The sequence below is a fragment of the Talaromyces proteolyticus genome (assembly GCF_021365285.1).
Source record: "Talaromyces proteolyticus strain PMI_201 chromosome Unknown BGW36scaffold_2, whole genome shotgun sequence".
NCBI lineage: Eukaryota > Fungi > Ascomycota > Eurotiomycetes > Eurotiales > Trichocomaceae > Talaromyces > Talaromyces proteolyticus.
In genome coordinates this window covers 312,799-333,906 of record NW_025764278.1, presented here as the reverse complement: position 1 = coordinate 333,906, position 21,108 = coordinate 312,799, and the positions used below count along the sequence as shown (strand labels likewise).

Here is a 21,108-nt window from a genome sequence, read left to right as displayed (position 1 = left end):
AGTGTGGACATGTTTCGACTAGGCTTGAAGAGGTAATATAATTGATGATCACATCATACTGGAGTTTCAATTCATGATGGCTATACTCTTATATTGAGGGATTATTTTCTAGAAAGATTCATCTCTGTGAAGAGATCGATCATTGAAACAAAGCAATCGACTCTGTTCGAACACTGGAAAATTATCATACAGCGGCTGAGCCAGCCCTAAGGACGCCGATTATCTCAACTCAACATCAAATAACATGACATAAACTCATCCCTCAGTATATACCCTCTTCTATACCCTCTCTCTAAAGTTGTGTAATCAAATATGGATTGACTCCCTACCCGATAAAGTTGGATTAGCCTGGTTGCCCGCGGAAACTCGATCGGCTCGAGGACACAAATCTTTTTGGAGTCGGCAGTAGGATCTCTTCAGATATGGCTTATATTGCAGTTTCCCGGGCATTGGACGTACGAAGACGTCTTTATTGAAACCAAAACACTGTCAGACTTAAGTTGATTGAAGGTGAGTATACTGTAGCAGGGTCTTATATAGCTGAACAAAAGAAATCAGCAACGGGTCGTTTGAATTTATCAAAAGTATTACTCACGTCGAGGGGTTTGAGGTCCGACCTGTTTTACCACCAGAAGATAAAACGCCGAATTTATTTCATCGAAATTGAGGGATATTCCAAAATATCAATGAATTTATTGTTCCGAGGAACATATCAAGATGCATTGAGTAGTGCCGGGTTTTGCACTACCCAATTTTCGTCAGACAAGAGAAACATCTCTTATAGACAGATTGTCGGGACCGCCAAATGAGCTTTTGTAAAGTGTAGACTGTGCCTGGAACCTGTTGTGACTCTCTTCGATGAGCATGTCAGAGACTTGTTTATAGCCTTTTGAAGCTGCAGCCATGAGTGCAGTGTGACCATTTTTATCCTCTAGTTTTAAATCGACATTTTCCTGTTCGAGAAGCAAGCCGGTGATGGCGTGCCTACCAGATAGAACTGACTTGAAGAGGGGTGTCTGGCCAAGTCTGTCTTTAGAATTAACATCAACTTTCTTCGTTGCCAAAAGTTTTTTGACGACTGAGTAATAACCTCTTTGAGTTCTTATAAAGTATTCGTCATTGGATTGGATGCATGCAAGGGAGAGGGGCGTGAGTCCATAATTATCCTTGATATCCAAATCGAATAGGTTTGTCGCTATGAGGAATTCAACAACACTCGCAGAGCCTCTAGAAGCAGCTAACGAAAGAAGAGTTCGTCCATCATGATCCTTTGTGTTCACATCAACTTCGTTCGTCCCTAAAAGGAGCTCAACAATACTTCTAGCACCGCTGCAGGCGGCCAAAGAAAGAGGAGTCCGTCCATAATGGTCCTTCATATCCAAATCAACCTTTTTTGTCTCTATAAGGAGTTCAACAACAGACTTTCGACCCCCTATGGCGGCTAATGAGAGTGGACTCATCCCGGAAACGTCTTGAAGATTGAAGTCAAGTCCATTCGACTCTAAAAGAATTTTAACAATTGTATCTTCACCTTGATATGCTGCCCATGAGAGAGGAGACTGCATATTTCGATCCCACGAGTTTATCTCAACCCTGCCCGTCGCGAGAAGCATTTTGACAATGGACGCATGACCGAATGAAGAAGCCAATGAGAGTGGAGACTGCCCATTGGCATCTTTTGAGTTCAAATCAACTTCGTGTTTCTCCAATAAAAGCTGCACAATTGACTCCTTGCCGCTCTGGGCAGCGTGTGCAAGAGGGGACGTCCCATATTCATCGCCCGCATTCACGTCAACTTTGCCAGACTCAATAAGTAACTTAACTATGTTGATATTGCCACTTGAAATGGCCTGAAAAAGCGTCAGTTGGTACGGTGAATTGTTTTCCGTAGCAATCTTGCCAGTGAGGAGAAGTATTGTACGGGGAATCAGATATTGAGAATCTTCCAACCGCGAGAGTATATTTCCACCGTTTGAAAAAGTGGAGCTGCTTTGATATATTCCTTTTCGGTACGTTTTGCAAATCTCTGATAACAACATGGCTACAGAGGAGTTGCTATTTTCAATATCAAGCTGCAAAAATGCCTTAACAGAATCTTCATTTCCATTCGCAAGGGCCACAAAAAGGGGTGTTCCGAATTTTTCGTCTTCTATTTTAAGATAGTCTAAACGTGACGGATGAATATTTATGAGATATGGTGCGTTAGACTCTGCTAGCAAATATAAAAGACTGGCGTTGGACGTCAAAGGTTTGCTTCGAAGTTCGTTACGCAACCGGATCAACTTAGTGTGGTCAAACGTATTAAGGAAATACTTTTGAGAAACCCCCGCCTTCTCCGCCTCATTCGCATGATAAAAGATGTTCTGCAAGCAGTAACCAAGAAAAGGGAATATTCTAGTCGTGAGAGATTTTATTTGTGGCCGCGATATCTCTGAATTCCAGTAGCTGAGTATTTGATTGATGTAGCTTATGCAGCATTCTTTGAGGTTATCGTGGTATTGACCCCGTGAGCCAGGTTCAAGAGTAGACCAAATTGAGTTTAAGTAGCTCTCGTTGAGAAGAAACTCTCTTACTGATTCGTGAATAAATTGGACTTTGGGGACGCTGAATAAGGGAGGACCAAGTTGATAATTGCTGGTTTTAATTCCAACCAGGCCTTTTGATGAACTAAGGATAAATCGGTTGATAGTTTGCTCTGAAACTAACTCCTCATCCCATGGTTTGATGCTGTCAGGCTTAATCCCAGAGAGAATGGCAAAGTATAGTTCTTCTGGCGCTAGTGGCCGCTTCGCAAAGAGAACCCATTGCAAACACGTTGCAAGTCTCTTTTCATTAACCTCGCTTCGACAAATAATATTAGTAAAGAGATCATGTAAATCAGCAGGGATTTCACGAAGTCTTTCCTGCAAGTCTTCCACGTTGCCATCGTCATACTCCTTATTCAATATTTTGACGACAAGAACAACCCACAGAAAAATCCCAGATGACTTCTGCTGGAGCTCTTCTTTAATTAGTTGAGATAAACGGCTGCCGCCAACTCGAAGTTCACGGATGATGTATTCATTGATGTCGTTATCGTGACCTTGCTGATTTTCAAGCACTATATTCAACCCATTTCTAATGGTTATATGTGGATAGTGCCTGCTTGAAAAACAGGCCCGAAATTGAATCTGAAGCGAAGAAGAAACATCGCTAACCTCCTCAAAAAAAGACATCATATCTCGAATTTCCGGCTCATAACATTCATCCAATGCGTCAATGAAAAAAACCAGTGAAACTTCATCCAGCATCTGTATTGCCTGTATGAAGAGTTCCTTCAGCGGTTCAACGCTCCATTTGGGGTAAATTCCTCCATTTGATGTCCATATTTTATTAGCCTCGTTGAGGGACTGAAGGTGTGGGTGTTTTTGTAGAAGTTGATATAACAATGATCGATACATCCCTATCGTAGATTTTTCCAAATCTTGTCCACGCGCATTAAAGAAGAAGGAGGCTATTGTTTTATCTTGCCATTGTCTGTTTCCATTTGCAAGAATAAACTTCATGAGTGTTGACTTTCCAGTACCAGGTTTTCCCTTGACCCATAAAAAACCATGATGTTTGTCTAGGCCTGAATCATTAAGCCATTCGAGGTATTCAGAAGTCTCCAGAAGCCATTGGCATGTCTTTGAGTTTGCGTTCTTGATATTGTTTTGGTGACCATCGATCTGATCAAATTTCAAAGATTCCATCAAAGATTCACTTTGCTTCTTCTTTTCAGAATTAGACTCATCAACCCCTGGTGGGCTTAGAATTTTGGTCTTGGTATCAGCGGCATTTTCTTGAGGGTCTAGGTATGAAAGTATCTCTTTAGCTGAAGCTGCTGCCGTAGCTGCCGCGTAGTGCTGCCATTGATCGCATTTATGAGAGTCTGAATAATCGGATATGCCACGAATCACCATGTAAGGGACGTTAGCACCAAGCCCAGCTGCCTCCATTTCAAAACAGAGTATATTTCCTTGAAACTCTTGGCTAATCGTGTCTCGTTTTCGGGCACTTTTCATGACGCGATCCCCGGATGCAACCAAGCCGTAATGAATTATAGGCGAGTCAGATTGACGTGGTGGCCGATCGATACTGCGCGATATGTCACACTTTTCACAGGCAATTTGGTTCGCTGGATGCGAATAGTGAGATTCAAAGAGGGTGTCCGACTCGAGCTGTGGCCGTCTGTAAATGGATAGTTGCGAGTACTGTAGTAACATATCTGATATGAAATCCAAGATTTTGTTTGATTTTGTCATGTGATCTGAACGCATCATCTCAACAGCACTCCGTAAACGAACATGAGGTGATGGAAGAGACCCTTTAAGTCGAAAGCCAGCATCTGTATCCTTTCCCAAGTCATATTGAATCACCCCGCCATAGGTGTCGTTGGGCATGCTCACAACAACATCCCCTAGGCGGATATCATGATTATAACTAGGCACGCCTCCTCCAATTCCGACGAGTAAACGGTGCTTGACGGACGGGAATGTGCGTTCCATATCAGTGGCAACAATTGCCGCGGCGCCTTTGCCTGAGCTACCTGGAAGGCAAGCTATCACCGCATTGTGACCGCTAAGTTCACCGAGGACATAGAGGTTAGAATCTCCTTGTTTTGTCGGCAAGCGAGGATGCTCAAGACTCAGCATGTACCGTACGGCGCTCAGTTCAAAGCTCATTGCGCAGACAATTCCGACGGTATAATCATCGTAAGTCAGTTTGTTTCCAACTTGACAACTTTCATTTACAGGAGAAGGTAGGGTATTTTCACGTTTTCTTTTACGTTTATCGTGCATGGTGGGGTGTTCTGTCTGCCAGTTCATTGCGGACATCTTCCAGTCATTGAGATGAGCGTTTCTTCTTCGAGAAAACGGCGCAAGATACTGAGACGCATTTGCCGCATCAACCTAGCAGCTAGTTCGATAACTGCGATCGAAGCAATCGACATGAATTGAAATAGTAATACCCAAAAAGAGACAACAAGATGAGTAGTGATGGTCGCAAGGCTGAAGCGCCTAGAAAACACCAATGAGATCGTGTGAGGCTTGCTAGTTTGCGCTTCCCGTGATCTCGACTTCTCAAGCCTAGGCTGCTGACGTTGATACCCGAAACTGATGTCTGTATTCTTTTTGTAAAGTATGATCGATTAGCGCGCAAATCTACAGTTTACCATTGATACACGGGTCGATTGCCCGAGTAAATTGGGTACTGGATTATAGTTCGTCTTTCGCAGTTATCGACTAACCCCAACCCCAACAACAACAAACAGCCACATCTCGTTCGTCTGATGTTTTTAAGCAACAAAAAATTATAAGGTCTTTTATTCAGATACTTTGTTGAGGCTTCACGCAAATTATAAATCTCATTCGCCAAAGCACAGGCAGCTGAAGTGTTTAGCCCTGGCTGTTCAAATCTTTGGTCTCCCCCAGAGAATTCAGTTCAGCTTGAGAAAGACTGGCCTGATCTACATTGTATAGGATGCAGCTCGCCATCCTGATAGTTCACCTGAGCTTCTATTGCGAGCGTTGTATATCTCACACCCTGAATTCGATATCAATCCAACTGATATCGTTACAGACCTTAACAATATGTGAAAGCTCCTTGCATTCGTTACCCCCAACCTGAGAATGAGAGGTATTATGTCGAGAAAGATTAGATCGTTATAACGAGGAAACAACAAAGACATGCTGCCCAAGGATCTGTAAACCAAGTGGGAAACCAAGGAAATTTGGAAAATAATACCGGCATGCACCGAGAGAAAGATCGTTGATATCGTACAGCCTGTTGATGATGTTGGTATTGGAAAATATGGAGTCAGCTTGGAGTCAGCTTTAAGTCAGCTCCATGAATGCTGCCGACTTAGGTGAGGAGAGCAAGCTATTGGAGAGGCCTCGAATAATGATGGGAAATTGACCATTAGGCAAACAAGATACGATATGGAGGATTTTCATATATTATTTGGGCCCAACAGAATGCTGATTCAAACTTTAATGAACTTTCTGATTGATTAATATCATCGCGAGTTAGAATTAGTCATCCTGAATAATGCTGCTTGTCCCATAGTGGCCATGGGATACCCGAGTTGTGTAATTAGTAGTTATAATTAGTGGTCGATATCCAGTCTGGAGTTCGGATATCCCAATACATCAAAACTGGTGGCTGCTGAGATTTACATGCGGTCGTATACTATAAATGTTTGAACTAGAATATATAATGGCAATTCCACTGGCTCAACTAGACTATGACTCGTACGCTATTGACACTGTTCTGTATGTAATTTGAAGTTTAGGCTTTTGAATAACTGATATGGATTGGGTGTCTGTCATTCGTAGCTGTTCTGTCAACGCCAAATAGTAGTCGATGAAGGTAGAGAGAATGGTTCGATATATCTAGTCCCATTAGACTAGAGAACGCAGTTATTTATCACTTGCAATTCCCAACCGATATACCAACCCTTCCTGCGCACCAACCTCTCCTCCACAGATCCTCTTCCATCCATATTCAACCCCTTTTTCTCCAGAGACCCCATCGCCCCAAACGATTTGCAGATCAGGCATTATTGAATGACTGACTTTCAACCAGTCATCCCAGACAGGATCTACTTTCTGATAGTATGTTTCCGCTCCAACCGCACGGATAGCCGCATCCCGAATGCCGGATGTGTTGACCTGAATTTTGCCTAGTCGAGTCATGTCTTCGCGAGTTGTTTGCAGTTCTTCACTTGTGTAAATCTAGATACGATGTCAACACAGATATTAAATATATTCAAGAGCAATAGAGAGATAAAAAGAATTTGGTTACTTGCCTTTTGTTGACTACCAATTTGTAAAATTACAATTTTCGGGCCCGCATCTGGATAGTATTTCCCTAGAACCTCTAGCAAATGCTGTAGAGAAGAATCCCTGCCTCCAAAATCCATAATAATGACCTTCTTTGGCGTATCCTGAGGCAACCAACCCGGTAGCGTATTTGCACCATCCAATGTCTTTGGCAAATTATCATACGCAATGGTATCCGACGGTACCGCTGACCCTAACTTATTGCCAATGCTATCAATTAGACTCGGGGTCTGAGTGACTTGTAAAAACTTGACTGGGCCGGATCCCTCAGGTCTCTTAAAGACATGATAAGCGAATGAGCGCGCGGTCTTTCCCGAGGCAGATAAACTGATTAGAAAAGCTTGCGATAAATCTGCGTCTTCCTGAGTCCAAGGCAGATCGATCCCTAGCGGATGAATAGGATTAATTTGACCATGCAATTTATTCGTGACTGTTCGTGTTGAGAAAACATATTCACTAAGAAGGTATCCTGTCTGCCAAATTGGACGAAATAGGGCTTCCCAGCCTAAATCAGTCATATTGGCGGGATTTTTTACGGGAAAGTTTATTAGCGGATTGACAACATATTGGTTGTATATAGTCATTAACAGTTTTCGGTGCTCGCTGACTTCACTCCAGTGGCCGTCGGGTTGACTAGGTTCGAGTTTCAGATCTATTGGTACGTCTGCCGTAGGCCAGAAACCCCATAGAACCGCGCCTGGGCTGATTCCCGGTGTAGTGGATTCAGTTACGACTGCAAAACCCCAGGCAGGAACAATCCCCCAGCCCGCCGACTTGATAGATTCAGTGTTCGGGACTGGATATGCATCCCACCTACATCACGTTAGCCGACATGGCAAATTCCGCAAGACGCATCGGTGACGACCATACCAATGAAGAAGGGTACCGCCACGTGCATAACTAAGGTTATTTGAACTAAGGCTGATCACAGCTGGACGAACACGGACATGAGTTGGGGAATTTGTCAATTGGTTCAGCGCAGAGACGCCGAGCGACGAGAATGGGATCACTCTGTGCTGTGAATTGTCTTGTTTAGATACGACGTGGATTTCCATTTTGCTTTGGGATATTTATGTTGTGTACTTTCAGGTCAATAAGATGTAAGAAGCATCGTAAGATGCGGGTTGGGTTTGATCAGGATTGAGCACTGGGCTTACTGTTACGTACGTAGTATAATTGTTGGCGCTAATCCTATCTCGGTATGTGGCATGTTGCCCACATGCATGTCTCATCTATACTCTATCAGTTAATATGTCTTGAAATCTTATTGGCGAAACCTGGCTGTAGAGTACCATCTGATTCGACATTGTTGGCCCTGGCGATTCCCATGAAACCCTGCCCATGGGGATTGCCAAATCTCACTATCGATAGAAAGTGGGATAAATCGTTACTTTCAATGGCTGGAGCTTCGATTGGGAGATTGACCATTCTCGTGGGACTCAAGATAATACAAATATAGCAGATTCTCTGACTAGGATGTTGTATGCATTCATTCTAGCCCGGTATTTGAATCCGGGTCTTCCGTCCCAGTGCACAGACATCGGACCTACATCTCCGATTAAGTATCTCCTTCGATTTTAGTCTCCAGAGAAGGGAAATATGGCCGAAGTCGTTTATAATCGTAGTTTAGAGTCCTGATTTTGGTTGAAACCAAAAGTTGGATTTTTCTACCTATGTGTGTTCTCTTCTCGGTAGACTGTCTAATTCTTCGGCGCACCCTTAAGACCTGCGTCCTGTCCGGGGAATCACGACCTTTTCAAAATAGTTCTCCTTTGCCATCTTGACAGCCTCAGCAGTGCGTTCATCAAGATCCTCTTGTTCCAATCCCAGGTCAGCGTTGTTGTTAGTCAACTGAATTGCTGGGGCATCCGGGTAGAACATGCGGGCGTACAACAAGATGCCGAAGCCGTTGCGATCTCCAGTTTGCAACATTTGCTTTCCTCTAGCAAAGCGCTCTTTAACAGGCTCACTGCTGATTTTCCATTCGTCTCGAGTCGTTCCAGTCACACGTAGCAGGGACTCGAACATTTCTTGCTGGTTCACTTGGAACGAGGAGATGCCTACCATTTTGTTCTTGAATTGAGCAAGATGGGTCGCCTTATCGTTCGCATCCTCTGGAATTACTTTGAGGGACAAAAGACTAGCAACACCAAGAGCAGTTTTATTCCATGTGCTTGTATCCATCCGTTGAGTTCCATCATCGTAGAAGGTAACCTCGCGGTTATTGATATCAAATCCGTATGACCAGAGCCCGCAAGAAAGACTGTATTCATACCAGAACCCGCATGCAATGCCAATCCACGAGCTCTTTCCAAGCTGCTCTATTTGATCTCGAATCTTTTTCTTAGCAAGTCCGATCATGGTGTCTTGATCGGCTGATTCGTTGGCTGCGTTACCACCAAATTCATTGGGCAGAACCCAGGGAACACCAGCTTCAGCCGCAGCCACATTGAGCTTCTCTGCTTCATCGGTGGCTGTTACTGCCAAGGTAACAATTAGTACATCCTGGCCTTTTAGGGCTTCGACAAGCGTGCTAGGCTCGTTGTAATCGACTTTTTTAACCTCAACGCCTTCGGCGATGACATTGAGGCTGTCATGGCGTGTTAGGGCTGTGACCCTAAAGTGCCCCTTTTTAAGAAGAGCGTCGACAATGAACTTTCCGCATTGCCCACCTGCCTGCAGATATTTCAGTATGATGTTTTGGTAAGTCAGGCTTTCATAAGTGATGGATCGCACATACACCAACTATTGCCACATTCTCGATGCGGTTTTTGAATCCAGCGGGTTGATCTTTCGCGTAGGAGGTTGCCATTTTCAATATTATAGTTGAGGGTTTGCATTAACTTGTTCTTTCTTTTTGCATCAGATTATGATCTAAATGAAAAGTCCGTCGGTTTGGGTGTGAGCGTTTCCGCTCTTTATATTCCATGATTTCTAGTATCTACAGCACTGAACATCTTAGACCCGCAAGATGCCTATTCTCGTGGACATCATCAACGGTCAGAAAGTTGCCGAAGTCCGTTTGGGAACCGGTAATATTATAAGGTGCAGATGAAGGCAACTTGTAACTTCATAGTACATGTTCAGGTTAATCGCATTTTGTGGGGAAACAATGTCCAGGCCAGGTTATCCTGGGTGCACCGTAGAAACTCTACCATTGGATAGATAAACGGGAAAATATTATTTTAGAATATGCCGAATTGATATCGGTCGGAATTCAAGTCAAAGCCGGTCCTCACAGAGTCATTTACCTCCACAGGTCGTGGTCGACAGTGGATAGGGTTCGGATATAACGGGGATAAACTTCCGGACTTTGCCTACCGTCCGCCATGTGGCAGGGCAATTCATCGCTTCAATTAAGTCATATTATACTGCACTATATGTTTTATATGGAAAAAATTTTGTTGATATATCACTAGTTCGTAGATGGCGGGCTAGTGATGTTGGGGGGATGAAAGATAAAACAGTCAATTCCAGCGGTAACGAAGCTCAAATTCATTGGTGTTTCACATAATAAAAAGCCATATAATTAAACATATATATACACAGGATGTACATGAACATACTGCGTAGCTGTCTCTGTTGGCTTGTCAATGCTTCTCGTTTTTAAAATATATCACAAGGTTAATCAAACATTCTTCACTGACTTATACTACCTATATAAGCACTCACTGTAATAAGTGTATTACAAATAATAATGAACACCCACTATTCTACTTAATACTCATAATGATTGTTCACTGAGTAGATGTTAAAAATTACAAAAAAGCATCAATATAATAAAATTTGCTCAGAACCACCTTTGCTTATCCTTTAGTCTTGAAGAGTATTCTAACTTGAGGGTTTAGATAAATGATACTAATGATATTACTACTATTTATTATTAAGGTCATACTTAGAAAATTAATCTATCTGGAATGATTTATCGGTTTATGCTTGCTCAATAGATTAGGATGACTATCATTATCAAAAATGATATAGTAGAGCGGCTTTAGGGTACCTATTCCGAGCTGAACATGCTCAGGGATCGCGGCTGCATATGCAATTACTGTAGCTACTATTGGAATGCTTTTTGATGGGAGCTTCTAGGTAGCAAGGTTAGTATGATACTCCTAGGTTGCTAACCGACTTTTAAAGTGCTACCGAGGGACGTAAGTTTCTACAATGGTGATATACTGTATGAATCTACACATATGTGCTCAACTTAAATGAATCTCATCATTATTCTGCATCTTGTATTAACGAACACTGACATCGTCGTGCTCCAGGCTAGACAATATTAAGGTCGCTATATTGCCAGATCCAACAGTCAACAAAGTAACCATGTCTCCAGAGAATGATTGTTCATTTCCTGGCCAGCACTATTGCTAGGGTAAATGACTATTTTCAAGGACCTCAGCCATTTCCTTATACCAACTAGATCCAAATATCCTCAGCTACATTTATCCATTTTTTACTGCCCGTAGAAATCGTCTTAGAGACAAATAGGACTGAGGTCAGGAATTTCTCTGCACACCATGGTCATATATACTAACTACATCACTGCAGCACTGAACAAAAGAGGATACCACATGCCTTCTATGGTATGCACCAACAAACTGAATCCACATCACCTAACCCATGTAGTCCCGGTTACACCACTTCATTCAAAATATTCTAGGCCAGTGTCGTCCCATTTTCGCCACTCTTCAACTTGCTGCGGGTTGCTCGCGCCGCTCATACCACCACTACCGCCCCAGCCCTCGTGAGAACTCCGGGGTTGCTGTCTGGGATAAAACAGCATAGGATGGACGCCATTCCTGAATTTAGATCAGCTTATTGGTTGGTATCAGAGCCTATTTGCCGACTGCCGGGGCACACTATGACCCGGGACATATTTTAAACAATTTCTGCATGCGCTTTGGCCGTTAGCAGGAAAGTGTGATCCGCAGACCTCCTTTTCTCTATATTTCGCTATTAGAGATTTCAGGTAGGCATGCATGGCTTTAGTTCGAACCTATAATTTATGTGGTATCTCCATCCTCTTTCCTAACTATTCATACCATTATATAAAGGGAGTAATGATTTCAGATTTTTTGACTCCTCTCTCATCATAACCAGCACAACTTTCACTCAAGAAGCTACTTTAGTATAACTGTGCATTGTTTATTTACATAATAAATACATATATCACATTATGTCTATTATCATTCCACAAGATGAGGCTGTCTATCACTCCGAAAGCTTGAAACCAAGAGGCCTTCTCAAACGCATTTCCCCGGCTGAATTTCGGAAAAATCGTCTTTCGCCTTATTTCTGGGGTCAAAGGGCTGAAAAGAAATCTCCCACTTTCTCTTTAGAAACTGGATACAGGGAAGCACGTGAAATTATCGGGAATGGCACAACTCGGAGCATACAGACTATATTAGAGCGCGGTCAGGAAGTCCTCAATTTGGTATTTGATAGTCTCGACAACTCTACTGTCAACTCAAAAATAACAGTGGTGCCATTGCGCCTTTCCGACGAATTGCAGCAATGGCGTGATGATCAACTCAAACTCGGCCGCATACTACCGCATAAGGGAGATGGACTCCTTCGTACATCTCAAGAAGCCATTGAATTATTGGGTGCACAAGACTGGGCTGAACCGCTTCTCACCAACGGCGCTCTGTATGGCTCAGGGTTTGCTAATTTTTTTATTGGAGCCTATGACGCTGAGACGCTGTATTCGAACTACGCAGTTGACGTTGGATTTTTTTACGAGCATGGGTACCATAAAATCTTTCCCGAATTCGAAATGCTTGTGAGAGAAGCTCTTGAAGACCCTCACGCTAGGGGAACTTTGGGGGGCAAAGAACGTAGAGATGTGGCAGGCATGGGCCTCCAATATATCAAGAACAAAGTCATGCTGGAAGAAAAATACAAGGCGCAACTAACGAATATGACCGCAAGACTAAACCGACGCGATGGTTATCTGGTGTACTTTTGTGACAGCAGCATCTTAGGAATGGCTGGTGAGGCACTAGCACGCGGCTATGACAAAGCAGGGGTCATGAATGATTTTGCATTCAGTAACCCTGGCACCGACATCGTTGATGTGGGCTCAGATATCTACAATTCTGAGCTATTTAACTCCATTTTAAACACTGCTGACATCACAAAAACTGGAATTATCACAGAAGACAGCTTAAGGTGTGTGTATGACGCATACTCGCATGCTGGAGCGAAGATGTTTAATCAGCGTTGGTCAGAGCCTGGAGCACGTATGGTGACTGCATTGTACTCATGGCATATCCAAGACAGCAGACATGAGTTTTTAAGGCGTGCGTTATTGGGCTATCCAATGCGGCGGAAATATTTGTCTGAACAGCAAGAGGCAGACTGGTGTGAGGCGTTTGATTCTTCGTTCCACACTACAGGTTTTAGTAGGCCGATGAAAGACGCTTGCAACGGTGCGGACCCATGTGATCAAGTGAAGCTACACCTTGATCAGTGGGGTGGTAGTACTCTTCTTGCCGACTTGTGGTGGTTATTGTCGACTAGGACTGTGGAATATGCTAGCAAAGGTGTCGTGTCTAGCGATGAAGAAAAGAAGCATGCAGAGGAGCTGAGACTTGCTATGGCTAGAGCCTATTCTCTTGGGCTAGTGGATGAGATGACATGGCTAGTTGCTCACGCAAATCACCATGCGTGGCAGGTGAATTACCTATATGAAGCAGCGATGTTCGGAAGTTTGCTGGATGATGGTGGCTTGAAAGGCAAGCTTGACCGGTCAAATATTTAAACCTGTCTTATTATGCTTCACAATTTTTGTTGTATGAGCTTTTTTCAATTTCGGGCCAGTGTTTCGTCGAAAATGAAAAGTAATACTCTTTTATTTATGATTACGAAACAACTTGACACTTAGGTTTCACTCTAAGTATCAAATCCCCATCCTAAAAGTTTTCCGGGAAGGTCAAGAAATTCGAGCCGGCCGCAAAAAGACGCAGCATCGACAGTGGCAAATGCCGAGGCGTCAAAGGCGGTGGATAGACATCGTTGAGATATCCTCCGTTAACGCAACTTCATGCTTGTACAAGTGATCGATGAAAAGGATCTGACCAATACCTTGGAGGTCCCTGTAGGCCCTTGATCCGAAACGATTGAAAGTGTTGAAATAGGTTTAAGACAGAGGTGATGAGAACCTTGTTATTTTTATTATGAGGGGCTGATGGATTGGGTATATACATACAGTCACGCTATAAAAGTATTCGCGTTTTTCCGCGCACCCGCGACACGCTTAATTTTTCCCTTTTTTTCAACCCCCCCGACCTGTTCTCCGTTTCCAGGCTAATGTTTTGGGTGATGGGATATTGCTGAGCATGAGTTTCAGCCATTCTGTTTTTGATGGTACTGGGGCCGGGAAAATAATGGAGATGCTTGCTGAATGCTGCACAAGTGAGGAATATACCAGGCACATCAAGAGTTAAGGTGTCTGCAGAGTATGCTTGAAATCCAAAAGTGTATCATCTAACTGGACATGTTCATATCCCATTCTAGAGACAATCCCCAAAAGAATCTGTGTTTCCTCTCTGCATTTATGAAAGTCTCTGGTGTCCTGCAGCCTTTCAAGAACAATACAAAGGAAGAAGAAATTGTAGATCACCTGTGAGTACCAAAACCTCGGTGCGAATTCACCATCGTCTAACGGATCACATTCTGTAATCAGCTTGACTATCGTACGTAGGCAACTTACACATCCTCTATACTGCTTGGCTTTATACTGCAGATTGAATAGAAGTGAATAGGGTCGCATGAGCTCAACACAGAAATGAGGGGCAGAGTAGGTCTTAGAGATTGCTTGGATGTGCTTGCGTAGTGGAGGCATCATATCAGGACTGAAAGTCTCGAGTTTCTCTCGGTAATTCCTTTCGAATTCGTTGAATGCGTTGATCGCCCTTTTTCGGTTTTTGGATTCGTCTTCGGTGATGGGTTGCTGGATTGCACACAACTCGCGGTGGCAGCTGATGCCCAACTTTTTGTATTCCTGTTGCCGTTTATGAAATGGTTTGTCAATTTCAACATAGGAATAAAAAAGTTGTTCTCTCTGTCTGATTGATCTCAAGGCCCGTATGACAGCAAAATCGCCAATGCAGGTACGTGAGACATTTTCGGCACAGCAATGATTCATGCGGGAGGTGTTGATTCAGAGGCCACAGTCGCTGTTGAACTCGTCTGTTACTGTGACTTTGAGCTTTTCATCAAAATCGATTGAATGCTCCACTTGAAATGCGTTGTGTTGGACAATATTCGTAACAGCAAAAGCATCGATAATTGGATCGCCTTCAGGTGTGTAACTGAGTTGAGAAGATCTTCCGCCCCGTTCAGGAGAGAACAGTCTCAAGAAAGGGCCTGCTTTCGATGGATTTTCGTACAGAAACTGAGTTATCCGCGACGGAAGGAGTGCATGTGGTCCAACAGCGATTTGCGATTGAGAGAGCCTCACAGACATCGGGAATCCATCCTTCTCGAAATGTCCCATCATTAAAGCCTTTTCACAAAGCAAAAGCTCTCCCTGGCTAATGTGCCTTTTCGCAAACATCCCTTTCCCTCTACCCGCTTCGCTGCCACGACGAGTCACCGCCGGACCAATGTAGTCAGCGAAGTCTAATTGACAATTCCTTTTTCTGCTAGCCTCAGTATGCATGGTGCAGAAATCAAAAGCACCTTTGGTGGACTCCTGGACCCTTTCACGGCAGCTTTCAAGGAGAAGTTTAGTATCAACGGCGTCAGGAAATTCGGCGAGCAAAGCTTGGCAAGCCGAAGTACTCTTCTTGTATTGACGAAGAAGATACAAAGCTCGAACCTTGAAATGCATTGCCTTTTTGTTTTTAGGCTGGCAAGAGAGGACTTTTTCGCAATCACTTAGAGCACCATCAAACTGTGAGATCTGTAAGCGAACAACGGCTCTGTTGGGATGCAATGAAAATCCATAATTCGGGGCTGTCCGCCTGGAGTTGGTTGTACCGTAGTGCTGCAGTATATTTCATACTAGCTGCATGGACATTTCCTCGAGCGAACAGCTTATTCCATTGTTCTTTCAAATCCTGGGGACTCAGCTGAGGACTGGGTAGTCTGAGTTAGATATTCAAAGCCGTATAAAATTCACCTTGAAATAATTAAGTAGGTTTGAAATGGGCTTTCTACACTAATTATAACGTATTCTTATATACCCTTGCAATCTCTCAGGATAGTATATTAATTTTGTGTAACGTAATCGCGAACCCACCCAGACGGGACACCCGGCCCAGACACACACTTTCTCATATGCACAATCAGAAAGTATTCGTAGTTTTTTTAAATCCTTGCCACAAAAGAGGGTGTGTTGATATGCATAATATAAATGTAAAATTATTGATGAACAGAGATCCGCGGCAACGACAGATGCTAACAAATTGATAGGTTTATCTATACAGAGCCTATAAAGCAAAAACGCAGCCTCGATATATAATCAGGTAATTATGTAACCCTTTTGGAGGAGTATGTATTGACGCCTCGTAGAGTGCTTGTATATCATTGGTAGGATATACACATGACTCTCTTCAAATACCAGTCAAGATAATTCTGCCAAATCACGTGATAACCATCAAGCCCTACCTTTCCAGCCTGGAATTACTAATTGATACTTTAGGCCAGTACTCCCAATTAGGAGCTCTAAAGACATAATTAAGGAATTAACACTAGCACAGATCTCAACTTGTACCACCATGGGGGTCACTTTGTCAGTGTGGTGGCTAAGAGCCGATCTTGTGCTGGTTTCCTCTATCTGTCTAACAATAGTGCCCACGTGTATACCAGTCATATACTCGGAGATTTGACATTTGTGGGGAATATAGTTGGTAAATGACTCGCATAAGGGTTAGGCGATCGCGGGGAGCCTCCTAAAAAGAAATTAGGAGAGCTTCGTATGATTCTTCCGTTTTCACTTTCTCTCTCAAAAGCTCTGATTATTTTCACACAATGATAACGAATTTCTTTATTAAAATCTAGATGAATAAATCACTTTTATATCTGACATCGATCTCAATAATAGGACAAATTTCTAAATAATGATGGGAATCTAAGGCAAAGTGTAACCGCCGTCAATTATAATGTTCGCTCCGGTCATGTAACTGCAAGCATCACTTGCTAAGAAGACGTATGCCTGGTCAAATAGGATTAGACAAGGTTGCAAACATCGAGAATTTATACTTACGGACTTAAGCTCTGCTGGATCGCAGATTCTTCGTGCGGGAACCATTGCGAGCCATTTCTCAAACAGCTCCTTTGGTTGTTGAGTAAGCACTATTATAATAATTAGCCACATTTTCTTTTTATAGAGTTAGTACTACAGGAGATATGCTTACTTTCTGTCATCATAAATCCAGGGGAGATGCAATTAATTCGGGCAAAGTCGACCCATTCAACAGCCAAACTCTTAGCCAGGTGTAAGGCTGCCGCCTTGGAGGCATTATAGGCAACCTGGGTCTGGGGGATATTGACTAAAGTGGCGCTGACCGAAGCGGTTATGATAAAATTTCCCTTTCCCTGCTTCTTGAAGATCTTTCCAGCGGCCTGGGCAGTCCACATAACCCCGTCATAGTTGACGCGGTTGTCTCTAGCCCAGGTCTCTTCTGTGTACTCGAGGTTAGGCGAGTTGGTGCAGACACCTGCATTAGCCACCACAATGTCAAGACGACCGCGTCCAAACTCCTCTGTAATCTGATTGATGGTGGCAGCAATGTCTGATCGGATAGTGACATCGGACTGATAAGCCTGCACCCGCACCCCGGTCTCTGCCGCAACGTTGGCAGCTGTCTCGGGAGCGTTTACGCTTGTGGTGTAGATGATTGCCACGTCGGCCCCGGCTTCTGCGAGGCCTCGGACCACTTCCAGGCCAATGCCTCTCGCGCCACCAGTAACAGCCGCAATCTTGCCCTTGAGGGAGAACTGCGAAAGCACGGGGGCATGCACGTCTGGAGGCTGGTAGAGAGGCATTTTGAATGTGGTGGTTTCAAAGATTAAAAGGATTCTAAAATTCTAAGAGAGGGGATATGAACGATAATGATGAATTTGTTGATGAAAAAGTCGAGAGGATATTAGGACTTCGTTAAATAATTAAAGATGTGCTATGCCGTCACGATACCGAGCAGATTGAATGCTATCACGAATTTATCGTGTCGCTTCTTTCGTCTTTTTCGTCCTCGTGATATTCGCACGACAAAACTACCACTACAGGCAATATATCCGAGAATGAAGCGAACCATACACCACCTAACCGAAAACGGCAATTTTGGCGGCTTGCAGATTCTCACAATATTTTACCCGGCAAAGTTTTGTGTTTATCGTAGATGTCGATAATGAACATCTTTTTTATTCACATTACTCAATAATTTGTTCAGACTTTCAAACGATAATTCATAATTAATAGCGATGGCAACGACCATTGTTATCTGATTCCGAGTTACATCTAAGTACATCTTCTATCTCCATGCAGCGCGTTCATTAATAATCTTGATTTCTATTACATTCCTGAAAAATACCCGCCAAAGTCATATTCCAATCCCCAAAGGCGACAAACTCGCTGATCTATTCAGCCTAAAGGGCAAAGTCGTCGTTGTGACTGGCGCATCCAACCCCCGTAGTATCGGTTTTGAGGCAGCTCGCGGATGTGCTGAGATGGGCGCACTCGTAGCAATCACATACCTTGCCCATGAAGAAGACGCAATCAAGAACGCGTAACAGCTCACAAAGGAGTTCGGCGTCAAAGCTAAAGCGTACAAATGTGATATCCGCGATTACGATACTTTGAAGTGAAGGGGCTGATTGATTCTCTGTTATTGGTGATTTAAGTCAGATTGACGGCTCATCGACGACGCCGATCAAGCAGCCAATTCCGGTGTTTTGGATGGAGGATACACTGCCTGGTAATTTTTCATTGTTATTTAAGATATTATACATAGAAAAGTGACCTTGAATATTATTTTTTTAATCATGTTTACGGGATGAACTTCAGTATTTGGAATAGGAACTTCGCAATTGAACAAACGTGCAACTATAGCTCTGTAGTCCCTGACTCAACCATATTATGTGCATGCTGTCTCTCATCTTACCCAATGATTTCATACATCAATTCAAGCTTTTAGAGATTATATGAGGTTGACATGTTCTGGGAACAGAAACTTTTGCGGACTGGATGCGATTGGCTGGTAAGAGGAGGGGAAATTCTCCATATGTGAGTAACCCCATGACTGATGAAAGCTCAAAATGTGGGGAAGTCGGTGGATCTATGTATAGGGTGCAAATGCGGGTTATCGCCAAATTTGCCCGATCCTCTCATGGAGACAAGACAGTCATGTTGGAGAAGGTTGACCGAAAATAACTGGAGCAAGTGGGATGCTCCTTAGCGATAAGAATTTTGTCATCACGTTGCTTTTTTCATGCGGGGTATATATATAGACAGTTTACTTCAATTTCTCAAAATTATCGAAAGTCAAACAACACACCAATTTACCTTGGATAGAATTGTCCGGTTGAAATAAATTCAGAATGGAGGTGTGTATATCGACTCTATCCTATACGAATTCCCAACTAATATTATTTTAGAACGCATCTTTCGTTCTCAAAGATATCAAGAGTGTTGTTATTGAGGATCGACCAAAGCCGCGGCTTAAAGATCCTCATGATGTGATGGTACATGTTGCACAGACCGGTATCTGCGGTAGCGATGTAAGTTGTTACCTTATGACTTGTTCCTACAATTTGACTGACATATTTGACAGGTTCACTAGTAAGTGTTCTATTACTAAAGTATGTTTAATCCTGGTACTGACTCTATTAAGCTGGCAACGTGGCCGCATTGGTGACTATGTTCTTAGCGGCCCCATGGTCCTAGGACATGAATCTTCTGGTGTCGTCGTTGAAGTAGGCGATAAAGTAAAAAACCTGAAGCCAGGCGACCGCGTTGCCCTTGAACCTGGTGTCCCATGCCGGCGGTGCGACTATTGCCGTGGAGGAAACTATCATCTTTGTGGTGATATGATCTTCGCTGCCACTCCTCCATGGGACGGTACACTTGCCAAATATTATATCAATGCCGCAGACTTCTGCTACAAAGTGCCTGACTCTATGTCACTAGAAGAAGCAGCTATGGTTGAACCCGTCTCTGTAGCCTGCACAATCGGCAAAACAGCCGATCTCCGTGCCCACCAGACTGTTCTCGTTCTAGGTTGTGGTCCTATTGGAGTTCTCAGCCAGGCTGTTGCCAAGGCCTGGGGAGCAAAAACCGTCATTGGCGTTGACGTGGTGGAATCTAGGCTTGAGGTTGCTAAGCAATTTGGCGCCGATTACACCTTCTCTCCTCCACGAGTGGAGCCTGGTGAGGATCCTATTGCGCATGCGGAAAAGGTCGCAAACTTATTGAAGGAGAAATTTAACCTTGGCGAGGGGCCTGACGTTGTTTTGGAGTGTTCCGGTGCGGAGCCATGTGTTCAATTGGGAATCTTCGCAGCCAGGAGAGGTGCGACTTTCGTTCAGGCTGGCATGGGCAAGGAGAATATCTTGTTCCCAATCACAGCCGTCTGTGTTCGAGGGTTGATCATTAAGGGATCCATTCGTTACTTGACAGGGTGCTACCCAGCTGCAATTGACTTGATCTCCAGCGGACGCATTCAGGCCAAAAAGTTGATCACGAACAGATTTAAATTTGAACAGGCCGAAGAAGCTTTTGAGTTAGTTAAGGCAAGACGGCAGGACGTTTTCAAGGTTATGATTGCTGGCGTTGATTACTGAACATTTTATGTGTGTAAAAAAAGGAAAATATAGATTATGTTAATTTCACTATTTTTACTATATCAAAGAGAATCGATAACAACGAAGAGGACTTCAGTGAGAAAGGCTTCCGTCCGTGCTGACATGGAAGCTCCGTTATAGGAAGTAATAAGATTTACATCTGATATTAATGTTATTGTGCCTGAGTATCTACATTAAAGTTCTTAAATATGGCGACCTCATTACTTTTGCTGTTGACTTGGATAGGACCATGTTTGTCTCGGCTCTTCAAGGATAAAAGCCATTTAAGGTAGCTAAATACATTTAGGGGTTCACATCTGTAGACCTCTTTACATTTTGTCCTTCTACGTCAAATAAAGTTGTTTTTACGTCCAAAAACTTCCTAGTATAGATGAAAGAACCATCATCCTTCGCATAATTTCTCATCACCAGTCGACATGATTGAACTATCAGTTGA

The 21,108-nt window shown here is 43.4% G+C and overlaps 7 protein-coding genes across 7 annotated transcripts; 2 read left to right on the top strand and 5 right to left on the bottom strand.

Annotated features, from left to right (window-relative positions):
- Window positions 1-1,106: 1,106 nt before the first annotated feature.
- Window positions 1,107-4,703, bottom strand: BGW36DRAFT_279952 (Pfs, NB-ARC and ankyrin domain protein; the record flags this gene model as incomplete). The annotated part of the gene is made up of 3 exons (XM_046210211.1): window positions 1,107-1,455; window positions 1,951-4,116; window positions 4,234-4,703. Coding segments are annotated over 3 exons (2,985 nt in total), but the record flags the coding sequence as incomplete, so codon positions are not given.
- Window positions 4,704-6,219: 1,516 nt separating this feature from the next.
- On the bottom strand, window positions 6,220-7,986 carry BGW36DRAFT_368879 (uncharacterized protein). Its single transcript, XM_046215043.1, has 3 exons — window positions 7,734-7,986; window positions 6,830-7,676; window positions 6,220-6,755 (listed from the first exon to the last, which is right to left on the bottom strand). The coding sequence occupies exons 1-3, from the start codon at window positions 7,916-7,918 to the stop codon at window positions 6,441-6,443; spliced, it is 1,347 nt and encodes a 448-aa protein (XP_046076159.1). The 5' UTR covers window positions 7,919-7,986; the 3' UTR covers window positions 6,220-6,440.
- A 432-nt stretch (window positions 7,987-8,418) lies between these two features.
- Window positions 8,419-9,747, bottom strand: BGW36DRAFT_333769 (uncharacterized protein). Its single transcript, XM_046212884.1, has 2 exons — window positions 9,604-9,747; window positions 8,419-9,539 (listed from the first exon to the last, which is right to left on the bottom strand). Exons 1-2 carry the CDS (start codon window positions 9,673-9,675, stop codon window positions 8,583-8,585), a joined length of 1,029 nt encoding a protein of 342 aa, XP_046076158.1. The 5' UTR covers window positions 9,676-9,747; the 3' UTR covers window positions 8,419-8,582.
- Window positions 9,748-12,039: 2,292 nt separating this feature from the next.
- BGW36DRAFT_354572 (uncharacterized protein) lies at window positions 12,040-13,626 on the top strand (the record flags this gene model as incomplete). The annotated part of the gene is made up of 1 exon (XM_046213538.1): window positions 12,040-13,626. The coding sequence occupies one exon, from the start codon at window positions 12,040-12,042 to the stop codon at window positions 13,624-13,626; it is 1,587 nt and encodes a 528-aa protein (XP_046076157.1).
- Window positions 13,627-15,027: 1,401 nt separating this feature from the next.
- Window positions 15,028-15,834, bottom strand: BGW36DRAFT_443161 (uncharacterized protein; the record flags this gene model as incomplete). Its single annotated transcript, XM_046221605.1, has 1 exon — window positions 15,028-15,834. A coding segment is annotated over one exon (807 nt), but the record flags the coding sequence as incomplete, so codon positions are not given.
- Window positions 15,835-16,941: 1,107 nt separating this feature from the next.
- On the bottom strand, window positions 16,942-17,858 carry BGW36DRAFT_354570 (oxidoreductase; the record flags this gene model as incomplete). The annotated part of the gene is made up of 3 exons (XM_046213537.1): window positions 16,942-17,025; window positions 17,077-17,165; window positions 17,228-17,858. 3 exons carry the CDS (start codon window positions 17,856-17,858, stop codon window positions 16,942-16,944), a joined length of 804 nt encoding a protein of 267 aa, XP_046076155.1.
- Window positions 17,859-19,409: 1,551 nt separating this feature from the next.
- Window positions 19,410-20,651, top strand: BGW36DRAFT_422710 (chaperonin 10-like protein; the record flags this gene model as incomplete). The annotated part of the gene is made up of 4 exons (XM_046219744.1): window positions 19,410-19,415; window positions 19,467-19,589; window positions 19,643-19,650; window positions 19,703-20,651. 4 exons carry the CDS (start codon window positions 19,410-19,412, stop codon window positions 20,649-20,651), a joined length of 1,086 nt encoding a protein of 361 aa, XP_046076154.1.
- Window positions 20,652-21,108: the final 457 nt, after the last annotated feature.

What these genes read in the sequence shown, in the direction of transcription:
- BGW36DRAFT_368879 (XM_046215043.1), bottom strand. Translation starts at nt 7,918, where the DNA reads ATGGAAATCCACGTCGTATCTAAACAAGACAATTCACAGCACAGAGTG. An exon ending in GGCGGTACCCTTCTTCATTG is followed by an intron (nt 7,677 to 7,733) that starts GTATGGTCGTCA and finishes AACGTGATGTAG; the next exon opens with GTGGGATGCATATCCAGTCC. An exon ending in AAATTGGTAGTCAACAAAAG is followed by an intron (nt 6,756 to 6,829) that starts GCAAGTAACCAA and finishes CATCGTATCTAG; the next exon opens with ATTTACACAAGTGAAGAACT.
- BGW36DRAFT_333769 (XM_046212884.1), bottom strand. Translation starts at nt 9,675, where the DNA reads ATGGCAACCTCCTACGCGAAAGATCAACCCGCTGGATTCAAAAACCGC. An exon ending in AGAATGTGGCAATAGTTGGT is followed by an intron (nt 9,540 to 9,603) that starts GTATGTGCGATC and finishes AAATATCTGCAG; the next exon opens with GCAGGTGGGCAATGCGGAAA.